The sequence below is a fragment of the Neovison vison genome, chromosome X (genome assembly GCF_020171115.1).
Source record: "Neovison vison isolate M4711 chromosome X, ASM_NN_V1, whole genome shotgun sequence".
Lineage (NCBI taxonomy): Eukaryota > Metazoa > Chordata > Mammalia > Carnivora > Mustelidae > Neogale > Neogale vison.
In genome coordinates this window covers 66,097,394-66,124,446 of record NC_058105.1, presented here as the reverse complement: position 1 = coordinate 66,124,446, position 27,053 = coordinate 66,097,394, and the positions used below count along the sequence as shown (strand labels likewise).

The following is a 27,053-nucleotide window of genomic DNA, read 5'->3' as shown; positions in this document are numbered from 1 at the left end:
GGGTCAATTTGCCTGTTGTGGACAGTGTTTGGTCCTTGGTCTAGATTTGATGCATTTTAACTAGGTCTGCTCTGGTCTGCTTGTGAAATGATACCTGTCACCACCACTGTTGGAACTGAGGCTTTGCAAATCTCCCATGTTGGGAGATGTGGTTTGAGCAGGGTTTGGGCTTGTCTTTTGGGGGACAGAGCCCACTGCATTGGGACTAAGGCAAGCATACCTGGGAAGGGCAGTTCCACCAGCATGTAAGGGCCCGGGCTTAGTGTGAACATGTTAGGTAGTGAGTGTGAGCAATGCACTGGTTCCCACAGGTGGCCCTGTGCTTATGCAGAGGGTCAGGGCTGGGAAATGGCACTGGCCAGTTCCTTTATTCCTGGAGGGGTCTCTCCATGAGCATGGTCTTTCTGGGACACACTCTAAGATGAGCAAATAAGCTCTCCACTGTGCGTCCCAGATGCTCTTTAGATAGCTGTTTCCATGGTGTTATGTCTCCAGGTTGTTTGCCTTCATCCTCTGCAAGGGCAGTGCAATGCTGCTCAGCTCTCTCCAAGCCAACCCCACTAACACTTAGAACTCCAGGCTTTAAGCCCTGCAGATTGCAAGAATTAATGAAATTCAGCCCCTCTTGCTTTCCAAGCCAGTTGCTACAGGGATTAGTTTTCCATGTGTGTTCCCTTGTGTGCTTGTCTGTCTCTCTCCCTTCACCACAATCACGGCTCCCTCTTCACCACAGTGGCCGTGATCTGTTTTTGCCCCAAACTACATCTCCACACTACTTGCCTTCTTTGATGTAGCCTCTTCTCTACCTTTATTTATGGAGTTTGTTCTGCCAGTATTCAGGTCCATTTCTGGGGGTACTTAGGATGATTCAGTAGTTATCTAATCATATTTGTGGGATGGGGTGGGCCCAGGATCCTCTGACTCTGCTGCCATCTTCTAACTTCTCTCTCTGTATTTTAAATGTTTTGAATCACCTCCATCCTGTTTTGCACAATGACTACACCAATTTGCATCCCCACCAACAGTACAAGAGGTCTCCCCTTTTTCCACATCCTTGGCAACACCTGTTATTTTCTCTGTTTTTGATTTTAGCCATTCTGACTGGTATGAGGTGATATCTCTTTGTAGTTTATTCATGCAAAATCTTAAAAGAAATCATCACCCATAGAGGATGAGTCCCATCAAAACAGTGTATCAAACCAATAACAAGGAAGACATGAATTTTAGGAAGCAGAATATCCCACTTAGGGTCTTAGTAAAGAAATGTTTTAAGTCAGCATAACACTCTTAGCCAATAAAGATTGAAACAGAGTCTTGGAAGGTAATTTCCAAGAACAAAGAAATGGATATAGTTGGAGATTTGAAAAACATTGTCAATAGGTTTGTGACAGAAATGTGAACTCTTGAGGGTAGAAACTTCATCTGTTTTTCTTAATGATGTAGTCGAACATTTTAGTATAGTATCTGGCACATGGTAAGCCCTCAATACAGATTTGTTAAATAGAAAATAGAGGAAGAGTGCAGGAGAGGAGAAGAATTTGAGACAGCAAGTATACAGTACTGTTTTAAGAAGTGTTTCTGTAAAGGTGATCAGAGAAAAATGGAGTAGCTTGAAGGAAAAGTAGAATCAAAAGAAAGTATTTTTAAATTAGGAAAAATGACAACATACTTGTATGCTGATGGGAATGAGAAAATAGAGAAAAACATTTAAGAATGAGGGAAGTTTTCTTGTGATTGCTTGTATATTCTCAGAGGATTGGGAAGCAAAGTTACAGGTACGAGTGAAGATGGTTCATGGTCAGCAAATGCCCCCAATATCCTGAACTTGCCTGGATCTTCCATTCATCTTTTTATATGGAACTTTTCATAATAAAGTGCTATGAAAAATTAAAAAGAAATGCTTCTATTAAAAGGCATGATAAAGAAGAGTGAAGGCAAGCTACAAACGAGAAGGAGATATTTCTATTAATGAAATCACCAAAGAATTATAGAATACTTAGAGAATGCCCACAAATAAATAGGTAAACAACCCACGGGGAAAATGGGCAAAAGACAGTAAATAGACACCTCATAGGCAAGGAAAACACCAAGGCCACATATATGAAAAACTGATCAATATTATTACTAATCAAGAAATTGCAAATTAGAGACACCTGGGTGGCTCAGACAGTTAAGCATCTGCCTTTGGCTCAGGTCATGATCCCAGGGTCCTGGGATCGAGTCCCGAATTGTACTTTTTACTCAGCGGGGAATCTGCTGCTTCTTCTACCTGCTGCTCCCCCTGCTTGTGCTCTCTCCCTCTTTCTCTCTGACAAATAAATAACTAAAATCTTTTTTAAAAAATTAAAAAAAGAAGTTACAAATTAAAGCTATAATGAGGTACCATTTCACTTTCACTAGATTGGCAACGATTTTGTAGTTTGTTAATAAGAATGTGATGGGGCACCTGGATGGCTCAGTGGGTTAAAGCCTCTGCCTTTGGTTCATGTCATGATCCCAAGGTCCTGGGATCGAGCCCCGCATCGGGCTCTCTGCTCAGCAGGGAGCCTGCTTCCTCCTCTCTCTGCCTGCCTCTCTGCCTGCTTGTGATCTCTGTCTGTCAAATAAATAAATAAAATCGTTAAAAAAAATAAGAATGTGGACCAAGTGGAAAAGTTAAACACTCTTGATCGGAGTGTGAATTAGTATAATCATTTTGTAAGTAAATCTGGTGTGATCTAGTAATGTTGGAAATATGTCTCCTCTACGAGTTGACAATTCAAGTCCTAAGTATAAACACTAGAACACAGCTTCGCAGCCATTTTATTCTCTGGCCCACATAGGAAATGCTGTTTGTATGACACACAGGAGTAAGATGACAAGGCTGTTCAGGGCCAGAACCAAGAGATCTAGGGTCTGTGGACTGGCTCCCTCTAGGACTAAAGGGGTCTCAACCTTTCATGTCCAAAAGTTGGAGGACTCTCACAAATGGGCACCAGGAATCATGCTCCAGAATGTTTATAGCGGCAATGTTTGTAATGTTCCCCGTAAATAGAAACAAACCAAATATCCATCAATGTTAAAATGGATACATAAATTGAGATACAGTTGATTCTTGCAATTTGTAGAGCCCATATTTTCAAATTTCCCTACTTGACAAAGTTCATTTGTGACTCCAAATCAGTACCAGCATGCTTTCCTTGTCACTTGAAGGAAGAGTGAAAAATTTGAGTCACTAGAAATACATGTATGTTCCCAGATGAGGTCAAACAAGGTGACACTTTGCCTTCTTCTTTCAGTCTCATACTGTAAGCAAGGGTCCTTTCATGATGTTAGTTAGTACCCCACATTTTGCATTTTTGTGCTTTTTGTTGGTTACTTTGCAATTAAAGATGATCACCATGCTTAGTGCTAATGTGTTTTCTAATGTTCTTGAATGAAAAATGACTGTGATGTGCCTTATGGAGAAAATATTTGTGTTAGATAAACTCTGTTCAGGTGTAAGTTATAACGCTGTTGGCTATGAAGTCAATGTTAATCAATCAATAATGTATATTAAACAAAGTCCCTTTATTTTTTTTAAAGATTTTATTTATTTATTTGACAGAGAGAGATCACAAGTAGGCAGAGAGGCAGGCAGAGAGAGGGAAACAGGCTCCCTGCTGAGCAGAGAGCCCGATGCAGGACTCGATCCCAGGACCCTGAGATCTGACCTGAGCCGAAGGCAGCGGCTTAATCCACTGAGCCACCCAGGCGCCCAACAAAGTCCCTTTAAAGAGAAACACAAATGAAATATGGATATGCATTGATCAGTTGAAATGTGAGAGGATCATAGGAGCTTGAAATTATATTTCCCTTAGGAGCAATATTTCAGGATTGCCTAATTCTGTGTTCATGGCAACTTCATAGAATGTAACTACCACAATAATGAGAATTTACTCTATATTCATTTGGTGAGATAGTATATGGCACTGATAATGATTGCCTGCCACATGCAACCACAGGGATGAGTCTCAGTTACACAAATTATTCCCCTGTATAAAGAACAAAGGAAGCAGTAAAAAACAAGATGTTGTTAGGATTATGAATCTACCTAGAAAATAACTAAAAGAAAAGGGAGTGGAGTGATTGAATGGCTCAGTCAGCTGGGCATCTGCCTTCAGCTCAGGTCATGATCCCAGGGTGCTGGGATTGAGTCCCACATTGGGCTCCTTGCTTAGTGGGGAACTTGCTTCCCCCTCTGCCTGCTGCTCCCCTTGCTTGTGCTCTCTTTCTGACGAATAGGTAAAAATCTAAAATAATAAATAAAAGAAAAGGGAGGGAACAATGAAGACACTGGATAAAGATTACTCTTGAGGAAGGTGAAAGGAAAGGGATCGAGGGATACATGCAAGAAACTTCTAAGGTAATGGTGATGTTTGAAAAAACACTGCTGTAGAAGTTTATTGAGGGAGTAAGTGACTCTTAAATCTGTCTCTCTGTCTCTGATCCCTCATTGGAGCCCCAGGGCAAATTTCTAAGTCCATTTTGGATAATTATACCTGCATATCCTACAAATACCTCAACCTTGCCATATCCAAAGTCCAAACCCATCATTTTCTTCCCAAACTTCCTTTCTTCCTGTGTCCCTCTGCTAGTGAATTCTCCCTACCATGAAATAACTCAAAAACAGAAATTTTGGTCATCTTTGACTTCTGCATCATCTTTGGCCTGCAGGGCCCCCAAATATGTGCCTGTCAGATCTCTTGCTAGAGGGAGCATTGTGGAATGACAAGCCCTAGCTGTCACTTCTTTGGCTCCACCACTAACTTTGTGCCAAGACTACACATCTCTGGGAAATTCCCAGCCAATGACTAAGCATGGCAGGGACATACTTCTGGGGGACAGGACTCCACTTACTGTTGGCTGTGGGGTGGGGAATCCATGTGAGCCAGAATAAACTAAAGTCTACACTTCAGTTTTAGAACTAAACAGCATCTGAAATTCTTCCTATTTGACTCCACCCCCTCTTTCTCCCACATCTCTCTTAAAGATATCAGACATGCATCACATTTTAAATAGTCTTCCTGCTTACCACTGTTGCTTCTCCTTTATTCTTCACATGCCATTCCCCCATAACGATCTTTCACAATCAATCATGTCTTGGTATCCATATTTTTGTATAAACCAAACTAACAACAGTGGTAGTCAGGAGTGGTCTTGGCAACAGGCTGGAAGATGGGATTTATGGACTGGCTCCCTTGTTACCCAAATGGCAACAACAGTACCATCCTGAATATTCTGTGTGGCATGGATAATTTTTTTCAGTGACTCTTGATTTATTTTAAAAGATAATACCAAAGACAGTAATAAGGCCAGGGAGAAATGGCACCATTCTAACAGCCCAATCCCAAAGGAACTTCTCCCTATGTTACAGAGAGGACTCCAGCATTCATAAACACCAGACAGAGCCTTTGGTGTAAGGATTTAAGGATGGGCAGGAGGCAGCTGATGTGTTGGACAACAGAGACCCTCAACAGAGAACAGTCTCCGCTTCAAAATTAAAAACAATTCCCTAGGAGAAATGGAATGCTGATAATCGGTACTGAATTTTGTAGGGGAATGACCCACTTTGGTTTTCCAAGTGAATGTAATGGAGCTTATGTACTTTCTTCACAAATAATTTTTCTCCCTCACTGTAGACTTGAGATCTGTCATTTATGTTACCTGGGCTTCCCAAAACATTAACATCTTTAAAACTAGGGGGCATCCCATGGAGAGGTTTAAATTTCTGTAAACCAAGGTGAACTGTTCTTGTGGAGCAGTAAGTCAGCAGCAAATGAGGTAAATCCGAGGCCCGGCCATGGATGCCACTTGCTGGGTTAGTTTTTGATGGCCATGGTCCAGAGGAGCGGGTGGTCCATTTCTACAGTCACGACACCAGACCCATCATAGGTATTGGAAGTACTGACCAGTGTTCCAAAGCCAAGCATGTTCTTTGTGAGGTTCCACTTTAGGCCTGTTGTCGTAACATGATTGCAAGACTGTCCAACAGGAATAAGGCCACACCAATCACCTTCCATTCCGGTATCTACATGCATTTTGTGATTTCCTGGTTGAAGCAGGTAGATGAGAGATTCCTCTTGGATTATTATAATTGGCACAGGAATGATGCAAGTAGCTTGGAAGAGGGTGCTCACAAAAGCCATAAACTGGTCAAAACGCCCACCAAGACCTCCCAAGGTCATGATTACATCTACCTGTAGGTGTTTTTCTTCTATCTTTTTTTGGAGAAGTTCAAGACACTTGGTGAAGTCAGTATGGTTTTGGTCAGGTGTTGAAATAATCTCACATCCCTTGACAGCATAATATTCTTTAACTTCAGGCCTAATAGAATCAAAGTCTCCACTGATGAATTCAGGCAAAAAGCTTTCCCTCTCTCCTTCCATGGTATCATATAAATGGTTGGCACCTCCATCAGCACAGGCTCTCAAAAGGGCTTTGCTCCAAAGATGACGAACACATTTGTCCAGAGGCTGATTCAGAACCACAAGGCAGTATTTCAACTTCCTGGTGGGAAGAAGGGGTTCCAACGGGGTAAAGGCATGCTCCATATCAGACTACAGGCATACAATGGCGGGTGGAGCCCGCGGCAAGCAGAGCCGGGGCTGCCAGAGTGAAGGCGATCGACTGCTGGGAGCTCAGCTGAGGAGCCTCGACCTCTGTGTGGCATGGATAATTAATAGCACAAAGTTAACTGGAAACATCACAGTATAGAGTTTTATCTTAGCTTGTGAGATGATTCAGGCCTTTGAATGGTATGAAGGGCACAAAGTCCAAGGAAGGCCAAAAGTGGCAGTCATCTCCAAGTTGTACTGATGCCCTGAAGAGACACAATGCGTAACTAAGGAACATTATCAAAGAGTTAAGGGCTAAGGGTGAGACACACAGAGCTTCCTTGGTAACTTATAAAAAGGCACATTCCTACAGCAGAGGAACAGGAGACACACTGAGGATCCCATAGAGGATGTGGTAGTAATACAGGTAAAACTTCAGAGGGGGTTACATCCTCAACCAACACAGGCCCATTATAGGAAGTTGAGGGTTCTCTTTGGAAAAAGGCCAGATTCTGAAGAGCAGCCAGGACATGTCCCATACATGCCCCCAAGAAAGCTGGTTTTGCAGAAACAGTTTTGTATCTTGATTACAGCAATAGTTACATGTTTTACCCATATATTAAAAATCAGGGTACCAAAAACCAACAAAGGAAAAATGGTTAATTTAACCATAACAATTCAAAATTTATTATTTAAAAAAATCTTTTAATGCACGACATATAAACAATGGGACACAAAATACATCTCAAAATCATGGCACGCTTCTAAAAAGTGATATTGGAAGTTAATTAAAAAAAAACAAAACAAAGAGTAGATCAAGGCCTTCAAAATTCCTGGGGGGAAATTTCAGCCTGAAATTTATTCATCTAGGTATCAATTAAGAATGAGATCAAGACAAACTTTGCCCAGGTAAATTCTCCAAAGAAGTCACTTAGCATGTATCTTTTCTCGGGAAGTACCCAGAGGATGTGTCTCATCAAAAATACTGTAGTAAACAACAAGAAAAAAGTGGGTTCCGAGAGGCCCCAGACCGCACTTGGGTGCCTAGCAAAGGAATGTTCTAGATTGATGCGCACCCTTAGCAATCAACAAAGATTGGAGCATGCTCTGGGAAGGCATACTTCAAGAACAAAGGAATGAAGATATTTGAAGATTTGGAAGAGATGGATGATAGGTCCATGACAGAAACAGAAGTTCCTTTAGCCCTGTTCACCGATGTAGCTCCAGGTCTTAGAACAGTGCCCAGCAGGTGGCAAGCATTCAGTAACGCTTTGTGAGATTCGAACAGAGAGGAGGACTGAACGGGAGGAGAGGAACTTGAAACAGTACGAACAACTTATTCTTTAAAGATTTATTTTCCTATTAGAGAGAGAGAGAGAGAGAGAGAGAGGAAGCATGATCAGGAGGGGCAGAGGGAAAGAGAATCTCAAGCAGACTCCAGGCTGAGCGCCCAGCCCAACACAGGGCTCGATCTCACCAGCCTGAGACCACGACCTGAGCCCAGATCAAGAGTTGGATGCTCAGCGGACGGCGCTACCCAGCTGCCCTGACACAACTCTTCAAAGGAGTTCTTCTGTAAGGCCGAACAGGGAAATGTGGGGGCGCTCAAATGGAAAGTGGGATCAGAAGAGGGGTTTTTTAAGTTAGGAGAAATGACATGACAGTACATTGATATGAGTGATCCCAAATGGAGGGACACATTTATAAGGACGGAAGGAAGTTTTCTGCCAGTTGCCCTCTACTCTCAGGAAAATGGGAACCAGGGTCATCAGGTGGGAGTGAAGAGGGTGAGTGAACAGAAAGGACCCGAATATCCTCAACACCTCCAGATGTCCCCCAAATCGTCCTCCTTGACCCGAAAGCTGGCTGTTCCCTAAGATCATTATTTTCCTTGAAGCATTTCTTGGGTGGTATTGAGTCTCACACACTCTTCTACCACGAGAGCGTTAAATCCTTGCATAATTTAGATCCCTTCAAAGCTGTTGAGATCAGCTTCATGGCCCTCAGCGTGTTCTATCCCAGGAAATGGGCATGTGGACTTGAAAAGAATGTGGAATAGAAGAAACAAAATAGGCGAACGTAGGAGAAGGGAAGAAAAAATAAGGCAAAAACAGAGAGGGAGGCAAACCCGAAGAGACTCTTAACTCTAGGAAACAATCCCCGAGTTCTGAGAATTGCTGGAGGGGAGGTGCGTAGGGGATGGGGGAAGTGGGAGAAGGGCATTGAGGAGGACACTTGATGAAATGAGCCCCCGGTGTTATATGCAGCTGATGATGAATCACTAAATTCTACCCCTGAAAGGCATAATGCTGTATACATTAACTACGTTGAAATTAAATACGAAATTAAAAAAAAGAAAAAGAAAGAAAAGGAGGTGTGCGCAACAGCTCTTGAATGGAGCATCCTGTAGGTGTCCATTAGTTCAAGCTAAAACCAAGACCGTTCAGGTCTTCTATATCCTCATAAATTTTCTGTCTAGTCCTTCTATCAATTATTGAGACAGAGTATTAAAGCCTCCGGATACCACCGTTGAATGTGCTAGTTCTGCCATCAATTTTGTCAAGTTCTGTTGTATGTATTTTGAGGCTCTGTACTTTTGCGCATCTAAGTTTACAACTGTGATGTCTCCCATACTTGTGGGTCCTTTTATCATTATAAACTCTCCAATTCTGGGGGCGGCTGGGTGGCTCAGTTGGTTAAGAGAATGCCTTCAGCTGTGGCCATGGTCCCACGGTCCTCGGATCGAGCCCCACCTAGGGCTCTCTGCTCAGGGGGGCGTCTGCTTCTCCCTCTGTGCGTGCACTCTCTCTGTCTCAAATAAATAAATAGAATCGTAGAAAAAAAATGTCCAGTTCTGTCTCTGGGAACACGTTCTGCCTTAAAGGGCTACTTTGTGTGTTGTGATGATGGCCACGACGGCGCACACTAGAGGCTGAACTCTCGGTAGATCGTCCTCAGCCTTTTCCCTCTCAGTGGGTTTAGGGCGTTATCGGAAGAATCTCGCCTGACCAGAGCATACAGTGGAATGCACCGGGTCTTACACTGGGTGGACCCTCTCTATACCTGGCGATTAATGCATTCAAACTAGGGGTGAATTTACAGATGTTGCTTTGCTGTGACTTGTATACATTTCTTACGTCTTTTTGTACCTCTGTTTCTCCAGGACTACCATCTTTTGGGTTAGATGTGTTCTCACATACCACTTGACTCCTTGGTGCTGGGGCCCCAGCCCCTGAGGCCTCGGAGCTTTCAGGGTGGCCCTTCGCTCCCTAGCAAGACCCAGCATGTGCCCTGTGCTGATAGACGCTGTGGAGAATGCTCCCCGCCAACCGCAGGGGCCCCTCCCAGCGGAAGCCCTGATCTTCTCTCCATAACCTCGCTGGGGCTACGCCAAGCCTGATAAGGGAGAAAAGAAATGATACACCGAGGCAGTTTCCAGAAATAGCTGCTCTGTACTGGCAGGAGCAGGGGAAATTGCCTTGGGATTGGAGTTTGAGGGTGCTGGATCAAGAGGACAGGAAGAGAAGACCGGGTAAGCAGGTTTTACTGAGTGGGGGGAACTTTCTCATCCCACGGGATTTCCCATACTGGCAGGGACTCCAGGAGAGGGAGCAAATTCACCACCAGCATGGCCCTCCAAAGCTTTAAGAAGCTGAAGGCCCACACGGAGAGAAGTGCGAGTCCCTGCCCTGGACGAGCAGGTGGCAGAGGAAGGAACAAAGAGGTTGAGTGAGGCAGGCCTGGTGGAACAGATAGAACACGTGAGGCCAGAAGGCTATGCGCGCCACGGGTGGGCCCAGAGGACACACCATGCACCAAAGCCATCAGGAGTGTTCTGGTGGGGGAGGGGGCAGCATCACCAAGAAGTTCGGCGGTTGCTCTCCTCTGCAGGCCAGGGCAGATGACGGAAGGAAGGTGGTCCTGGCCCGGGCTCATCCCCATCCATGGGAGTGAGGGAACGCTGACATAACAGAGGGCTGGGGTGGCTCTTGACTAAGAGACTCCAGGAGACCATGTTTCTAGTAACAACTGGCAAGGGCGACTGGCATGGAGCTGAGAGGATGGTTCCAAAAGCCTGGCTCCCTCGGAGCAACAGCGGCCCGAAAAAGGCAAGAGGAAGAGGCTGGTCGTCCCAGGAAAGAGTCACAGTTTCTTGCTCCGTTCCTGGTCCTGAGGCGGTTTTGAGACCGGGCCCCACTGACTGAAGAGGTGGAGGAGTCCTGAGGAGGAAGGGTCTGGGAACCAGGAGGTCAGTATATACACGGTTTGTGACGCCACTGTCCTTCTCTACAGAAAAGGACTGCCATTTCTCAGGGGATGGTGCCCTGGGGAGAGAGGAATACTCAGACATGCCTGGAACCATCTGACACAGGGTCCGAGGTGACACTGATTCTGGAGCCCCACAGTGTCACGACAGGGCCTGGCGAGACTGGGGCTGAGGAGCCCCTGGTAATAAATGGAGTTGGGACTAGAGACCCAGTCATGGACCATGGCAGTGGTCACTTCTCCAGTCCTCAACTTGACAACCGATACACGTGGCAGTTGGGGTGAAAACCCCCACAATGGATCACTGGTCTGTGTGGTAAGAAGCTATCACGCCAGGGCGGCCAAGTGGATGCCCTGACACTGGTCCTGCCGCAGACCACACAGGTAAGTTGAACCCGCCATCGGAGCAGGGCAAGGCTGAAGGGAGGGAGTCAGCAGGGATTGCGGACGCCGGTGGAGACCTATAGGGTGCAAGCAAAGAGGAGACACGAGAGCCCCAGGGATGACGAGAGTGCGGAAGGTGTGAAAAGGCTCCAGGATTCTGTCTGCGGGGGATAGGGACAAGGAGGCTTCCACTGGCTCCATCGGCAATGTTCCCTAGGAGGGCGGTGGGGAGAAGAGATGCTACTGTATCCTCCGTGACCAATTTAAGCCTGTCTGAAACAGCACCACGACTTTAAGAGTCAGTGGGAGAAGTGGGAGAGGGCGTTTTCCAAACACACAGGCAGGGACAGCGGGGAGGGGGGGTACGCTGGAGGAGGAGGCTCATCGCAGAGTTAGAGTGTGCCCAGTCTCCCCTGCTCTGTGATGTTCTCCAGCACGGTAGGCTTCTCGGGTGCAGACCCAGTGACACTGGGCCTCGGAGCTCACACAGACGAGGAGTGTTCAGGCACCCCAGGCCTCTCTTGGGGGTCAGCCAGAGTAGGATGCGGGAAGGAGAGAGGCAAGGGGCAGACAGAAGAGCATGAATGGGAAAGAGGAAGGAGAAGCATGGAAGGAATGGAGGGCCCTTGGAGTAGGGGTTGGGTGGCAAGCAAGGGAAATTCTAAAGGGCCGGGACCTCACAGAAGCCAAGGGAGAGAGGGACCACTCCCCAGATGTCATGACTGCTCAGCTCAGAGAAGCTGGGAACCCGTAGTGTCAGGAAAATCTGAGACCACTGGCGCCCCACCCCCACCGCCACCACCACTGTTAGGCCTACTTAGCTGTACCTTGCTCCAGACCTCTGGACACTCTTGTACCTACACCTCTACCTAGTCTCAGTATAGGAGTGGTTGGTGGTTTTCAATTCATTTCATTATTTGCCAATGTGTGTCCAGCTCCACTGACCTCCAAATTGCTCTATTCAGTCACGAGGGTGCTTTGAAACCTGTAAACGTGGCCTCTCGCGTTCCTTTTGACTGCCGCCTTTCCCATCCTCGGGATGCACACTTCCCGTTGCTTGCATCCCTCTCCTCACTGCTGGGAACTTGGAGTGTTCCCAGTTTTTCTCATCACCAACGTCCTAGCGCACGTGTCCTTCCTTACCCACTGCGTGAATGAGCGAGTCTCCAGAAGAAGCACCCGGCAGCAGATTTGCTGGATGGTAGATAGGGAATGTGGGTGTTCTCCCCTTTAAGGTTTTCCGCTCAAAGCGAGCACTCTGCCCCCCTGACTGCGTGCTTTTGATCCTGCCAGGGATCCCAGCAATCCTGATGACCTTGGGCGAGTGGCTCAACCTCTCAGTGCCCGTTTCCTCCCCTGTAAGAGGACGGTAACCGAGGGTACCTCAACCCTACGCCTGTCTTGTGGGTGCGTGACTAGTTAACTACAGTGCTTACGTGAGCGCCGGGCATGTGGCACCTATTGTAGAAGTTGCTTTGCATCGATTCTGCCAAATACCTCCCAAAAGGCTGCCCTGGGCCCCCAGCCCCACCCGCAGCAGTGGGCAAAAGCACCGCTTTGCTCACAACCACTGCCACCCTTGGAATGGTTCAGCTCTTTGATCGTCCCAAGTCCAGACTGTGAACACCGATTCGAGGTTTTAGTTCACACTTCCGGCAATGGTGATGGTGAGCAACTTTTGGTGCCTGCACTGGCCGCTGGGATTCCCTCTTTTTTTTGAACCGCCTCGGAGAGGAAGAGGGGCCGGCAGGAGGGGGGCAAAGCCCGGCCTGTGCACCAGATCTGCCTGCCAATACAGTTCCCGGAGCAGAGTCACGGACCAACCTGATGGTCCATCGTGGTCGAGTGATTGCGACAAAGACTGAAAGGCGCGTAAATATGACATCGTTTGCTCTTGGGCCCTTCGCAGGGAAAGTATGCCCGCCTCCCGCCCCCCCATCCCCTGATCGGTGACTGCGGGCTTCCCGTGCCCAGTTTCCCATCTGGCCCTAAGTGCCACTGTGGAAAACAGGCCGGCGAATCCTCTGTGCGCTCCGTGCCTCACCTCCGTCCCGACCTTTCGTCCCCAAAACCCGGGAGACAGGTGCCACCGCCCCCGGCTCGGTGGATGGAGAGACGGAAGCTCAGAGCGGTGATTCCAAGTGGAAAGCAGGTTCTGGGCAAGGGAGGCGGGACCAGAACAGCCCGAAGCAACGCCAGGACTCACGGACACCCAACTCCCACCCGCTGCAGAGCGAACCAATGGCGCTCGACCCCATTGGTTAGGGCCTCGAGGGGCGGGCCAACAAGGGGCGCGCTGGTTGGTGGGGGGCGGACCAATGAGGAAGCGGCCGCAGTCCCGTCGGAGGCGCGCGCAAGCCACACGTTGTTTGAGGCGATCTCGAGCCGTTCAACGCCACACCGCGTGGCGTGGAGCCTGTGGTGAGGGCCCGCGTCGTCTGGACGCCGAGCGACTCCCGCCGCCCCTCCGGCGCCCTCGCCTCTCACCCGTCGCGCCGGGACCAGGGCGGTCGTCTCCCTCAAAGCCCGGCTGCGCGGCGTCACCAGCATGAGCGCTCCGAATGAGGGGTCTGTCTGGGGAGCGGGTTTCGGCCCCGAGGGCGGGGAGCAGGCCGGCGTCCGCCCCTTCGGCCCCGGGGCCCCGTGGGCCCCGCGAGCCCCGGGACTAGGTCTGGATGTGGGCCCGCCGCGGAGCGGCGAGGGCGAGGGCGTGTTCGCAGACGCCGAGGGCTTCGAGTCCGAGCGGGAAGTGCTGGAAGCGGGAGGGCCGGTGCTGTGGGGCCGCGAAGGCCGCCCCGGCTCCCCGGCCGACGACAAGGGGGACGCCCCGGACTACGCGGCCCACCTGGCTGACGAGTCCGCGGCGGACATCGTGCAGCAGCTGACAGACCGCGACGCCCTGGGCCTGCGGAGAAACCCGTCCCCCGAGAGCTGCGCAGCCGAAGCGTCGGGCAGTTGGGCGGGCCTCGACGCGGGGCCCAGTGGGCGAGGCGCGCTCGTTCTGGGCCGCGTGGAGTCGCAGCCGCCTTCCGCCGCCGCCGGGCTGCGCGTGGCTGGGCCCGAGGGCAGCCGAGCCTGGGGGAACCCGAGAAGAGGCGCTAAGAGCAGGGCGAATGCCAGGGCGGATCGCCAGCGGCCCTCCGCCGCCACCGCCGCCACCGCCGAAGGCCTGGGCGCCCCGCTGCCTTCCGACCCCGAGTCCTCCGATGAGTTCGGGGAGATACAGCTGATGAGGGTGAGCATTTACTCCAAAGAAGGAGGCCAGGCCAAGCCCAGCAGCCCCGAGGATCCCGGGGACACACCCAGACACTCGAATTTCCGCATCAGGGAGAATTTCCTGCACGTGCCGGGCCCTTTCCTGACCTCGGCTCCCCGAGGATTCACTTCGGTTGTGGAGAGGCAGGCCATCGGAGAGCTGGACATGCCCTCCTCCAAGAAAATGCAGAGTGTGGTCTGGGGGAAGGGGGAGAGCAGGCCCACCTACCGGGGAGCTACTGCTGTTGCTGCGACTGCTGCTGCTGCTGCTGCTGCAGGCGGCTTGTCCCGGGCCACCTCTAGGAGGAAGGTGACCCAGGAGAAGAAATCCCTAGGGGGCCCCTCAAGAGTCGCCTCGGGGAAAAGCTTTCCTTCCTGGGGGCAGAGAGTCTCGGCAGCTCCCGTGGAACCGGCCACCTTCCCCCCAATCTCTGGTGTCCCGCTGCTTGGCAAGTCCAAGAAGCATTCCGTGGGCCCTTGGGGAATCAAACAGCCCAAGCACACGGGGGCCGGGAAGAAATCGGTGGCCAGGAGGACTCGGGAGGCGGAGGTGGTGGCGTCGGCAGGAGAAGGCACTGACTCAAGCAGAGACGCATTCCCAAAGGGCCAGGTGAGTAGGCCATGCTCCTTCTCTCTGGGTGCCCTTGCTCTCCCCCTGCCCCTCCGGCTCTGCCCAGTTCTTTACCCATGCTGCCTCTGTCCCTACTTCAGGGGTTGCCGTGGGTGCCCCTGGGTCATTGGGATCACTGGGATGGCAGATCGGCTCGTCGGTCGTTTTCACAGGGGCAGGTATTAACCTGGGGTAGCACTGCGTGTGAGCCCGGCACCGTTCTGAACCCTTGGCACGTTTCCTGCCTCCTTCCCCCAGAGAGGGGTCTGGATGAAGGGAGGACTGGTAGCTGATTGGAAGCCAGGAACCCCTTCAAAGTTTGGAGCACAACCCTTCAGGCTTTAGCTGCCTGGGCTTTGTCAGTGGCCTACTCGTCTCCCTGGCTCAGCCCTGCCTCCTGGCCTGGGGCTGATTGAGGGAGAAGGTGCCAGCCAGATCGGGCTCCGAGTTCCCTTGCCCATTCCCTGCCTCACCTCAGCTCTTATACACACGTGGGTACACCTACACACACACACACACACACACACACACACATCCCAAGGCCAGATGGGTGAGAAATTTTTCTTTTAGCTTCCAAAACAGAGGCCAGGGCCATCTTGTTTGTGCATGCATCGTGGAGAATGCAGCACTGGCGACCTCCAGGCCAGAGCCCCCCAAGTCCCAGGAAGCTCGGAACCCTTGGCTCCGAGCCAGGGAGACGTCCTGCCCAGAGGGCCTGCACCCTCCGGTGAGTCTTGTGGGTGTCAGAGGAGTGCGGGGGAGAGGGGAGGAGGAGGGGAACCTCTGGCTCTGCTGGGGGCTCAGTTCTGCGCCCCGCCTCCCCGGGCAGCTTCTCGCACAGGATGTGGGATGTGGACAGGATTGACCTTAAGCCGTGTCCTCCCTCCACGTGGGGTTTGTGCAGCAGGGGTGATGCGTGGCAGTGCCCCAAACTGCAGCCCCAGACACAGCCTTTCAGCAGCACGGAGCCTTTCTTCTGATGAGTCCTGTTTGGGCGCGTTGCTCCTGCCAGGGCCTGACTGTCGATGCTGCTCTGGGAAGAGTCCGAGCCAGAGCCACGGTCCCTGGGGCCCACCCTCAAGGATGGGCTGGCTGCCCCTGGGGGACAGGGGGGATGGGTCCAGAGAGAAGGTTGGAGCCGCTGGCGGAGCAGGGGCCACTGGTTGCCAGCAGAGGGTGGTGCTGCCTCACGTTGGACCCCCCCTGAGACCCTTTGCACCTCCCTGGGGGCCTTGGAAGCTGGATTTGATGTTCTTTCCGTCTCAGGTGACCAGGAGCCACTTGACCAGCCCCCAAGGCCGGAGAGGCAGCAGCAGCCGCCAGCTGGCGCACAGGACTGTCCTCGGGTAATGCTTCCTGTGGCTCCTAGAAAGGCTGGCCCAAACTAGAGGGTGGGATCCGGGTCCAGGCTAGACTGACCTGGGTGCCCCCGCCCGCCCACCCCGATCTGCTCGCCACAGAGGGAAGGTGCCGCCTTTCCACTGAGGAGCCTCTGGGGGTCTAGCCACTGGGCCTGGGGATGTAGTACCCGCGGGAGAGGGGGAGGTGGAGGAGAGAGGAAGCCAGAGGATACTAATGGTTTCTCTCTCTGTGTCTGCTGTCTGCTGGCCTAGTGTCTCGTGCTACAGAGAGAAATAGACGATCTCAAAGAGCAGCTTGGTATGAGGAACCTCTGGCTGGGGCCGGGCTGGGGCAGAGGCAGGCTGCGGGGTGGGGTGGGGGTCCCCAGGGCAGGACCCGGGATGGGCTGCAGGTGCAGGCGGCCTCCCAGGGACCACCGTTCCTTGGGGAGGAGACCCTGGCAGGCCTGACCCGGGAGCCTACAGTGCGTGTGCAGCTAGGTGTGCGCACAGGCGGTTCAGTCGTGCCTCGCCTGCGTGGCCGCTCTGCCGGCGGGAACAGGTCGCACAGGTCTCCCGCCTTTAGGACGTTTGCAGATGCCGCCTTGATTTTCCCTTTAACAGTTCCTTGGTATGGCTTGCAAGGCGCGCGCGCGCGCGTGTGTGTGTGTGTGTGTTTCTGAGTCTGACCGAGTCGCATGTGTGTGTGTGTGTGCGTGTGTGTGTGTGTCCGAGTCTGACCGAGTCGGATGTGCCCCAAAGCTGGAGAAGTACCTGCACATCGCGTTCCTTTAGAGGATGTGTCCATAGTGAGTGGAGGTGGTGGCTGAGTGAGTCAGGCCTGCACTCCTGGGATAGGGGCTGGAGGGGGTTTCAGGTTGCAGGGCTAGGCGGTTCCCCACGGGGACAGGGGGACGGGCTCCTCTCTCCCCACGTCTGGAGGGTCTGCTTACGCCTGTCTCTGTTTCAGCAGCCATGCGGTCCCTGACTGACAAGTTCCAGAGCCTCTGAAGTGAGTGTTACACACTCCATTCCCCTTTGCACCTTGGTGGCGGCCTGTGCAGCAGGGCGGGGGCTGGCCCTGGCTTGCTGCTCCTCCCTGAGCCTGCTCTGTCAGACAGGTTGAGCCCAGCATCTCTGCGCACGAGGAGCATCTGGTGCCTTTGGAGCCAGGGAGCTGTGGCCAAGCCGGTTCCCTCCTGTTCGACCTCGGCCAAGACTTCCTCTCCCTGTTCTTTTGCCCCCTCTCCAGCCCCATTCACAGCAGTTTCAAATTAAAGTACCTCTCAGGGGCGCCTGGGTGGCTCAGTGGGTTAAGCCGCTGCCTTTATCTCAGGTCATGATCTCAGGGTCCTGGGATAGAGGCCAGCATCAGGCTCTCTGCTCAGCAGGGAGCCTGCTTCCTCCTCTCTCTCTGCCTGCCTCTCTGCCTGCTTGTGATCTCTCTCTGTCAAATAAATAACTAAAATCTTTAAAAAAAAATAAAGTACCTCTCAGGTCTGTGGTCTGCCCTCTCTGTGGGGTGAGGGGGCTGAGCTGTGCAGTGGGGAGGGGTGGGAGAGGGGAGGGGCGGGGAGGGGCAGGGAGTTGCTCCCTGCCCCAGCCTTTGCCTGAACAGGGCCTCCTGGGTCCTGTGGTAGGCCTTCTCCTTGTGGGGAGAGTGGGTTGGCCTGTGCTGGGTGCTGGCTGCCCCCTCTGGGGTCTGCGTGGGCTCTGTCTGGCCACCTGAGCATTTGCTCCCTTTCCCCCGCAGGTCCCCTTGAGGTTCTTCCCTCATGTCCCCCTCTTTTTGAGTCTTGGGGGTGCTTCGCGTTCATCCCCTGCCCCCGACCCCTCCCCCTTCAGCAGGAACTCAGGACCCCTGCCAGAGCCTCAGCCCCCCCTTCCCTTCCCTCCTTGGGATCACTGTCCTGCTCCTCCCAGCCCCCCTGCTCTGCTGTCTGAGCGTCCTTGATCACTCCCGTGGCTTGTGGCTTTCCCTCGCTGGCCCTCCCTGCCCCTGTGCTTCAACAGGCATTAGAAAGCACAGCTGAGCTCCTCTTGGCCCTTCCTGGGCCCAGCGCCCTCTGTGGAGTCCTTCCCTCCCTCTGGTGCCACCGCGCCCGAGGACCACTGGCGCGGGAACTGGTGCACCTTCCCCTCTCCTCTTTAGCCCTGGGCCTTGAGGCTGGGTTTCCAACCCTGTCACTTCTCCCTCCTTGGGTTCAGTGGCGGGTTGGACGCAGAAGTCACAGCCCAGTGGGGTTGTTGAGCAGGTACAGGGAACCCGTACAGGAAGGTCAGGGAACCGGGCAGAAAAGCACAGGTTTGTCTCTGGGCTGGAGGTGGGCGCAATGAGGCTTGTGGGGGCTCTGGGCCGACCAGGGGCAAAGGGCCCGCCAGCAGCCAGAATCGGATGGGCTAGCCACCGGAGCTCTCCCTTCCCTCCTGTCCAAATCACCTCACCCCCTCCTCCAGCGTGGTCGTCTCCGGTCCCTTGGTTGCAAAGTGGCCATCCCCTTCCATGGCAAGGGTGCGTGACGGGTCTCGATGTGCCCGCGTAGTCCTCTTCCAATGCTGTTTGACCTCCACCATGGCCCAGATTTTTCTGGAGGCGCTATTTCCGTGTCCCCGCTCAGGCTCCCCGACTGCTCCTTCAGGTCACAGGAGATTTAGTCCAGACTCCGTGTTCCATGTCGCCCTCGCTGATGGGCGGGGATGGCTTCCTTCCTTCAGCCGGGGCCCAGGGCTGTGTGGCCTGAGACTCAGAGGGTCAGAGCTGGGTCTGAGTGAGGTGAGGGTCGCCTCTGCCAGACCAGACACCCTTCCTGAGAGACCGGGTGTTTCGGGCACAGAAAGCGGGCTGGGGGTTCGAGGGTCATGGTTGGTGTGTGTATTGGTGTGTGTGTGTGTGTGTGTGTGAGAGAGAGAGAGAGAGAGAGAATAAAACTAATCGGGGATAAGATCATGTCCGTGGACGGACAGCGAGGTGATTCAGGGTGTTAAGGGAGAGGAGACTGTGGTCAAGGGCCTACAAGGGATTGAAGGAGCGGAAGCAAGGGGCAGCCCTACCTTTCAGGGGGTGCCGTTAAATGGGTATAACTGGAGGGAAATGATGTGGAAGTCCCCAGAGCCCCCGGACGGGGTGCAGGGATGCTCAGTGTCACGGGCCCCCAGAGGAGGCTGAGGATCCGACTCTGTGATCCTCTGAGGTCTGAGCCCTCCTGGGTGTGTTGAAGGAAGGGCAGTGGGAGGGAAGGCTACCTCGGAGTGGCCGGGGCGGGCCTCATCTTAGCAGCAGGGAGCTTGCTCCGGAGACTGCTCTGCCAGGTGCTAACGGGGACAAGGGCAGGATGGGCACAGTGAGGATGGGAAGTAGAGACTGGCTTCCCCGTGGGGAAGACTGGGCCGACTTGGTTCCCCCCTTGCGCCCTCTTCTCAGCCTGCCTTCCCTGGCACGTCTGCGCCACCAACTCAGGTGGCCAGACCATCCCGCACCGGGTGGGACAAGCACAGACCTCAGCCTGGGGAGGCACGTCCGTGGGACTCGGTCCTGTCCTTCCAAACCCCTCGCTTGAGAAGGTGGGCCTGGTTGCGGGGCTCCGGCCTTCACCCGGACCCTGTGATTCTCTCTTGGCGGGTAACACGGTGCGCTGTCGTCTGCGGGAATGTGTTTGGGAGAGACCCTTCTGGCTGGGGTGTCCGTGGGCCTTCGCGCGGTCAAGGTGTGAGTGGGGAGACATCCAGCTCCCACAGCTCCCCCGGGGGCACAGAGCGATCGTGGCCAGCGCCAGGAAGTGGAGAGTGGGTCGAGGATGGTCTGGTCACAGTCCTGGCTGACTAGTTTTGCCAGCCTCCCTTCTATCGTCTGAGCACACGAGCTCTGTTCCATATTCAGAGCGTGTCACCCACAGTCCTGTTGCTGTAAACACATGCATCACAGGCTGTGGCTCGGCACCTTCCCATCCCAGGGGGAAGCGAGTGGCAGATGGTGAGGCACAGATTAAGGGAGTACGTGTGGGCACCAGGGGAAAGGAGGAGGTGGGTCCCCTGCCTTTATTTAGTGCCCCTTTCGGTTTCCACTGCAGCCAGGGAGGCAGTGGCGACTGGCCTGGGGAGCCCTAGGCCCCGTCCGGCCTCGTTCGGCTGCCTGCCCAGGCCCCCGGCAGATGCCTCCCTCTCTACCTCCTCCGGCACCAGCACCACTGGCCACCCTTTCTCTGCCAACGCTTGAGGGGGATGGGCACACCCAAGGAGGGCAGGAGGGGGTGCGCACCAGAGACGGCGCTGGGCGTGGAGGGCACAGGCATGGTCCCCAAAGATGTCCACGTCCTAATTCCTGGAATCGGCTCATATGTTAGCTTGTATGGCAGCGGTGGGGTGCTAATGAGCTACATTCTGCGTGCTACTGAACTGACCTTAAGGTGGGAAGACTCTTTCCCGTGTTCGCTGGGTTTGGCTCGCCCGCACATTGTGGGTGTCAGGGTGGTCATGTGACCTGTACCTGCATGATCCCCGCGGGCACCATTGGCATCACTAGAGGGTGCTCAGTGGCCCTGGGCTCTTGTCAGGTTGGAATCCTAGTAACTACCGCTCAGATTTAGAGAAATTTTGACGGTAAGTTGAAGCCCTCCTTTTGCCCCATGCCAGTCACTTGTCTCCCCAGTTTTCTTGAGGTGACTGCTGTCCTGACTTTCCCACTGTCTTTTAAAGGAAAACAATCGCTATTTAATAAATAACCTTCACAAAGATAGGATAAATTACAGGAAGGTAAGGATTAATTATATTTATGTTACACCATATGTATACATGATTGTGGAAAGCCTGCAATTTGATAAATGGATAGGAAGTGATCAAGCCATGTAACTACTACCCAGGTGAGCAATGGTACATGGCACCTCCAGACATGCCATGTGTGTGGGTCCCTTTCTTGAAGGACAAGTGCAAAGTCTGCATACCATAGGATTCCATTTTTGTGACATTCTTACAACGTCCAAACCATAGGGACAGGCAACAGATCAGTGGTTGCCAGTGTCTGGGGTTGAGAGAAGGGGTTTACCTCTCAGAACACTTTGGGTTTGGCGGGTGATGAAAATTTTGTAGTCTGTGGTCGTGGTTCCCTAACAGTATGAGTTTGGAAGGACTCATAGACCTTAACGCAAATTCTGTCTCCATAATCTTGAACTTTGCTCCCTGGGCTCAGACCTAATTTGCGGCAACATGGCTAAATGCACCAAGAAGGTTGGAACTGCGGGTAAATATGGAACCTGTTATGGTGCTTCCCTCGGCAAAATGCTGAAGATTGAAATAAAGCAGTATGCTAAGTACACTTGCTCCTTTTGTGGCAAAACCAAGATGAGAAGACGAGCTGTGGGGATCTGGCACTGTGGCTCCTGAATGAAAACTGTTGCTGGTGTTGCCTGGATGTACAATACCACTTCTGCAGTCACAGTAAAGTTGGCCATCATAAGGCTGAAGGAGTTGAAAGAGCAGCAGAAGCTCCCACATTTGAGACACTGCTAGCCTATAATAAATGGGTTACTTCATGTAACAAAATTACTTCGGCTTGTTGTTAAATTTATTAATTAGATCTTCTGGTTTGTGTTGCATTAATTTTGCTTTCGCAAAAGACTCAGAAGTTAAAAATCCTCTAATTAAAAAAAAATCTTGAACTTTTAAAAAATTGTGAAAAATACATTACGAACAGATACTGTACCCCACCAATTATTTTTCTGAATTTGAGGTTCACAATGATCTCCTGTAATTTGTGAATGTGGAATATTGTAGCAATTTATTTTCTGAAGTTAAATCAAGTTTGTGTGTCTGGGATGGATCCAGTTTCATCATAGAGCCTTCTGGTTTCCTTCTTATATCCTGTAGAATTCAGTTTGCTAATATTCTGTTACTGATTCTTGCTTCTTTATCATGAGTGTGTGACTGATCAGTGATTTTCCTTTCTCAACTTGTCCTTGACAGGATTTAGTATCCAGGTTATTGTATCCTCAGAAAAGGTTTTAGGGTAGCTCCCTCTTTTTCTAGTTTGTCTATGAATTCAGGTCACATTGAAAGTATTTTTGCCTGTGATTTGTCAGAAGTCAGCGGAGAAGCCTGGTTTTTTAAAAAAGCTTTTTACTAGTCATATATTTTTGTATGGTTATAGAACAATTCAGATTGGCTATTCCTTCTTGAGCCAGTTTTATTTTTAAGATTTTATTCATTTATTTCACAGACAGAGAGATCACAAGTAGACAGAGAGGCAGGCAGAGAGAGAGGGAGAAGCAGGCTCACCGCTGAGCAGAGAGCCCGATGCGGGGCTCAATCTCAGGACCCCGAGATCATGACCTGAGCCAAAGGCAGAGGCTTTAACTCACTAGCCACCCAGGCACCCCTTGAGCCAGTTTTGTAAGTTATTTTTTTTCCTAGAAATTGGTCACTTTTTTCTGTTTTCAAATTGAAATAAAATGGCATATAATTATGTTCTTTCTCTCCAAATTTTTATTATTGCAAATGTCTCTACTACAGATAGTTAGTTGCAAGAAAATTGCAAAGAACACACATATATCCTTCACCTAGATTCATATGTTTTCATATTATATTTGTCATTTTCATTCTGCATGTGCATGTGCGTAATTGTTTCATTGAATAAGCTTAGTTGAAAATATTACCGTACATTGTCTCTAAATACTTTAGCCGGTAAACCTTAAGAAAAGGAAAACACTGCTACAAAATCTTTTTTTTTTAAAAGATTTTATTTATTTATTTGACAGAGATAGAGATCACAAGCAGGCGGAGAGTTAGGCAGAGAGAGAGAGAGAAGCAGGCTCCCGCCAAGCAAAAAGCCCGATGCGGGGCTCGATCCCAGGACACTGAGATCATGACCCGAGCCGAAGGCAGCGGCTTAATCCACTGAGCCACCCAGGCGCCCCACTGCTACAAAATCTTAAGAAAATTATTACACTCAGAAAATTTAACATTGAGAGAATACAACTACCTATCATTTGATTCTCACAAAACATTTCTGATGATTTCAACATTGTTTTTTGTCCATATCACTTCAAAACATGCTGGTCTCCAAACAAACACCATGCGTTGCATTCAGTTATCATGCGTCTTCACCATCCTTTAAATTAGAAAAACTTTCAAGACTTTTTGGTCTTGCACAACATTGACATGTTCTAGGATCCAGTTCAATTGTGTTTCAGAAAACTTTGGATTTGAATTTTTTGACTCAAATTTCCTCCAGCTATTCCCCTGTTGTCTTCTAACAGTTTTACATTTTTGTTTCATTTTTTAAAAAGATCTTATTACTTATTTATTGATTTTTCAGAGAGAGAGAGACAAAGCACAAGCAGGCAGAGTGGCAGGTAGAGGCAGAGAGAGAAGCAGGCTCACCGATGTGCAAGTAGCCCTGATGCCGGACCCTGGGATCATGACCTGAGCTGAAGGCAGCGGCATAGCCTACTGAGGCACCCAGGAGTGCATATTTTGGTTTCTTAAATTTAAGTTACTAAATTTAAAAAAATTTTAAGTGCTAAAAGATAGGAGTCCAGTTTAATTCTCTGCATAGTTTTATCCAGTTTTACCAAAAGTATTTATAGAAGAGACTATCCTATCTCATTGATAGGAGAAGCAAATCCATTTACCTTTAGGATAATTAATAGTTAAGGAATTACCGCTGCCATCTTACTGTTTTCTACCTATTTTGTAGTTCCTTAATGCCTTTTCTCTAGTTCCTTCCTTTGTGAATTAATGATTTTCCTTAGTGTTATGCTTTGATTTCCCCCTCCTCATCCTTTCGGAACCCATAGTATTGTTTTGTTTTGTGGCTACCATGAAGCTTATATGAAACCACCAATTCCTCCCACTGTCCCACTCACCCCTTCCTGGCGCTGGCCACGATCGCTCTGTGCCCCCGGGGGAGCTGTGGGTGCTGGACGTCACCCCACTCACACCTTGACCGCGCGAAGGCCCACGGACACCCCAGCCAGAAGGGTCTCTCCCAAAACACATTCCCGCAGACGACAGCGCACCGTGTTACCCGCCAAGAGAGAATCACAGGGTCCGGGTGAAGGCCGGCAGCCCCGCAACCAGGCCACCTTCTCAAGCGAGGGGTTTGGAAGGACAGGACCGAGTCCCACGGACGTGCCTCCCCAGGCTGAGGTCTGTGCTTGTCCCACCCGGTGCGGGATGGTCTGGCCACCTGAGTTGGTGGCGCAGACGTGCCAGGGAAGGCAGGCTGAGAAGAGGGCGCAAGGGGGGAACCAAGTCGGCCCAGTCTTCCCCACGGGGAAGCCAGTCTCTACTTCCCATCCTCACTGTGCCCATCCTGCCCTTTGTGATTTGTGACCCAGTATGTGGTCTATTCTGGAGAAGGTTCCACGTGCACTTGAGAAGAATGAGTATTCTGCTGTTTTAGGGTGGAATGTTCTGTATATATCTATGAGGTCCATCTGGTCCAATGTGTCATTCAATGCTCTTGTTTCTTTATTGATTTTCTGCTTCGATGATCTGTCTAATTCTGAAAGAGGCGTGTTAAGATCTCCTACGATTAGTGTATTCATATCAATATGACTCTTTATCTTGATTAACAGTTTTCTTAAGTAATTGGCTGCTCCCATATTGGGAGCATAGATATTTACAATTGTTAGATCATCTTGGTGGATAGTCCCTTTAAGGATTATGTAGTGTCCTTCTGTATTTCTGACTACAGTCTTTAGTTTGAAGTCTAATTTATCTGATATGAGAGTCGCTACCCCAGCCTTCTTTTGAGTCCCATTGGCATGAAAGATGCTTCTCCACCCCTTCACTTTCAGTCTGCGTGTATCTTTAGTTTCAAAATGGGTCTCTTGTAGACAGCATATGGATGGGTCCTGTCGTTTTATCCAATCTGCAACCCTGTGCCCTTTTATGGGTGCGTTTAGGCCATTCACATTGAGATTGATTATTGATAGATACGTTTTTATTGACATCGAGTTACCTTTGAAGTCTTTCTTTCTGTAGACTGCCTCTATATTTCTGTTCAATGCTATTCTTGGGATTTTTCCTCTTTTATAGAACCCCCCTTAATATTTCCTGCAGTATCGGCTTGGTGGTTGCATAGTCTTTTAAGCCTTGCTGGTCTTGGAAACTCTTTATCTCTCCATCCATTTTCCATCCATTTTGAATGTCAGTCTTGCTGGATAAAGTATTCTTGGTTGCATGTTCTTCTCATTTAGTGCTCTGAATATATCTTGCCAGCCTCTTCTGGCTTGCCAGGTCTCTGTGGACAGGTCTGACGTTATTCTGATGGGCTTCCCTCTGTAAGTAAGGAGCCTCTTTGCCCTGGCGGCTTTCAAGAGATTATACCTACAATTATATTTCTCAATTTGACTATCAGGTGTCGTGATGTTTTTTTGGAGTGTATAATCTTCGGTGGAGACCGTTCAGCCTCTAATACATGAACGCTGGTTTCATTCGCGAGATTCGGAAAATTTTCATGAAGGACTTGTTCCACGATATCTTCTAGACTTCTTTCTTTCTCCTCCCCTTCAGGAAGTCCAATAATTCTGACATTGGAACGCTTCATGGCATCATTTATTTCCCTGATTCTGCTTTCATGGGATCTAAGCTGTTTGTTCCAGGCTTCCTCCTGATCCTTTCTCTCTATCTGTTTGTCTTCCAGATCACTAATTCTATCTTCTGTCTCAGTTACCCTAGCTTTGAGAGAGTTTAGATTAGATTGGAACTCATTGAGAGCATTGTGGACCTCCTCCCTGGTAGCTTTAAGCTCCGCCCTAACATTGTGAACATCCTGTCTGGTCGCTTTCAGTTCGGCCCTAATCAATTCTGTTTGGTCATCCATGGCTTTCTCCAACCTAGCTATTGCCTGGATAATTGTTAGCCTGAATTCTCTTTCCGACATATTGTCTATGTTGATAGCCGTTAGCTCTGTTGCAGAAGGCCCATCCTCTGTATTTTTCTTCTGTTGGGCATTCCTCCTCCTGGTCATTTTGGTGGGAGAAGACTGAACAGATGTAGCTGGATGTATCAACTCTGGTGCAGTCAAGGTGCACCCTGGAACACTTCTGAGCAATCAGGATTCCCCACCCAAATGAGAGACAAAAGAAAAGAAAAAGAAAAAGAATAAAAGGAAAAGAAGAAAAAGAAGAAGAAAAAAAGATAAAAGAGAGAGAGAGAGACAGGAAAGAAAGGGAAGATGAAAGAGAAGTTTCAGCCCAGATGGGCCCCAAGGTAAGATTTATGAAGTAGACAAACAAAAAGAGATAGAAAGACTGATACAATTATCTGGCAAGAGAAAGAAGAAAAGAAAAAAAATATATATATGCAAATAAAGAAAGAACCTCGTCAAAAAGAACCACAACTGTAAAATTTATATGCTATCAGGACAAACTCAAAAAACACAGAAACACTGGTGGAAGAAGATGGGAGAGTTCTTATAAATTCTCAGTGTGTGCGAGGAAGGTTGTTTTGATTCTTCCTGGATGTATCTTGATATCTTTGTTAAAGGACTCAACTTTCCTAAGATAAAGGGGATTAAAAATTGGTTTACCTATAGGGGTAGTATTGATTGGGGAAAGGGGATTACTTTAAAGTTAGCTCTATATGAATATTAGAGGATAAAAATAAAAAGGGATATACTATACT

At 50.2% G+C, this 27,053-nt stretch overlaps 2 protein-coding genes and 1 pseudogene across 2 annotated transcripts; 2 read left to right on the top strand and 1 right to left on the bottom strand.

Annotated features, from left to right (window-relative positions):
- Positions 1–5,840: 5,840 nt before the first annotated feature.
- Positions 5,841–6,606, bottom strand: LOC122896809 (thiamin pyrophosphokinase 1-like). The gene has a single exon (XM_044234881.1). It carries the CDS (start codon positions 6,570–6,572, stop codon positions 5,841–5,843), a length of 732 nt encoding a protein of 243 aa, XP_044090816.1. The 5' UTR covers positions 6,573–6,606.
- A 7,167-nt stretch (positions 6,607–13,773) lies between these two features.
- On the top strand, positions 13,774–17,742 carry LOC122897290 (uncharacterized protein CXorf49 homolog). The gene is made up of 6 exons (XM_044235478.1): positions 13,774–15,090; positions 15,661–15,817; positions 16,357–16,436; positions 16,704–16,749; positions 17,401–17,442; positions 17,552–17,742. Exons 1-5 carry the CDS (start codon positions 13,774–13,776, stop codon positions 17,439–17,441), a joined length of 1,641 nt encoding a protein of 546 aa, XP_044091413.1. The 3' UTR covers position 17,442; positions 17,552–17,742.
- Positions 17,743–21,629: 3,887 nt separating this feature from the next.
- Positions 21,630–21,932, top strand: LOC122896597 (annotated as a pseudogene).
- The last annotated feature ends 5,121 nt before the right edge of the window (positions 21,933–27,053 follow it).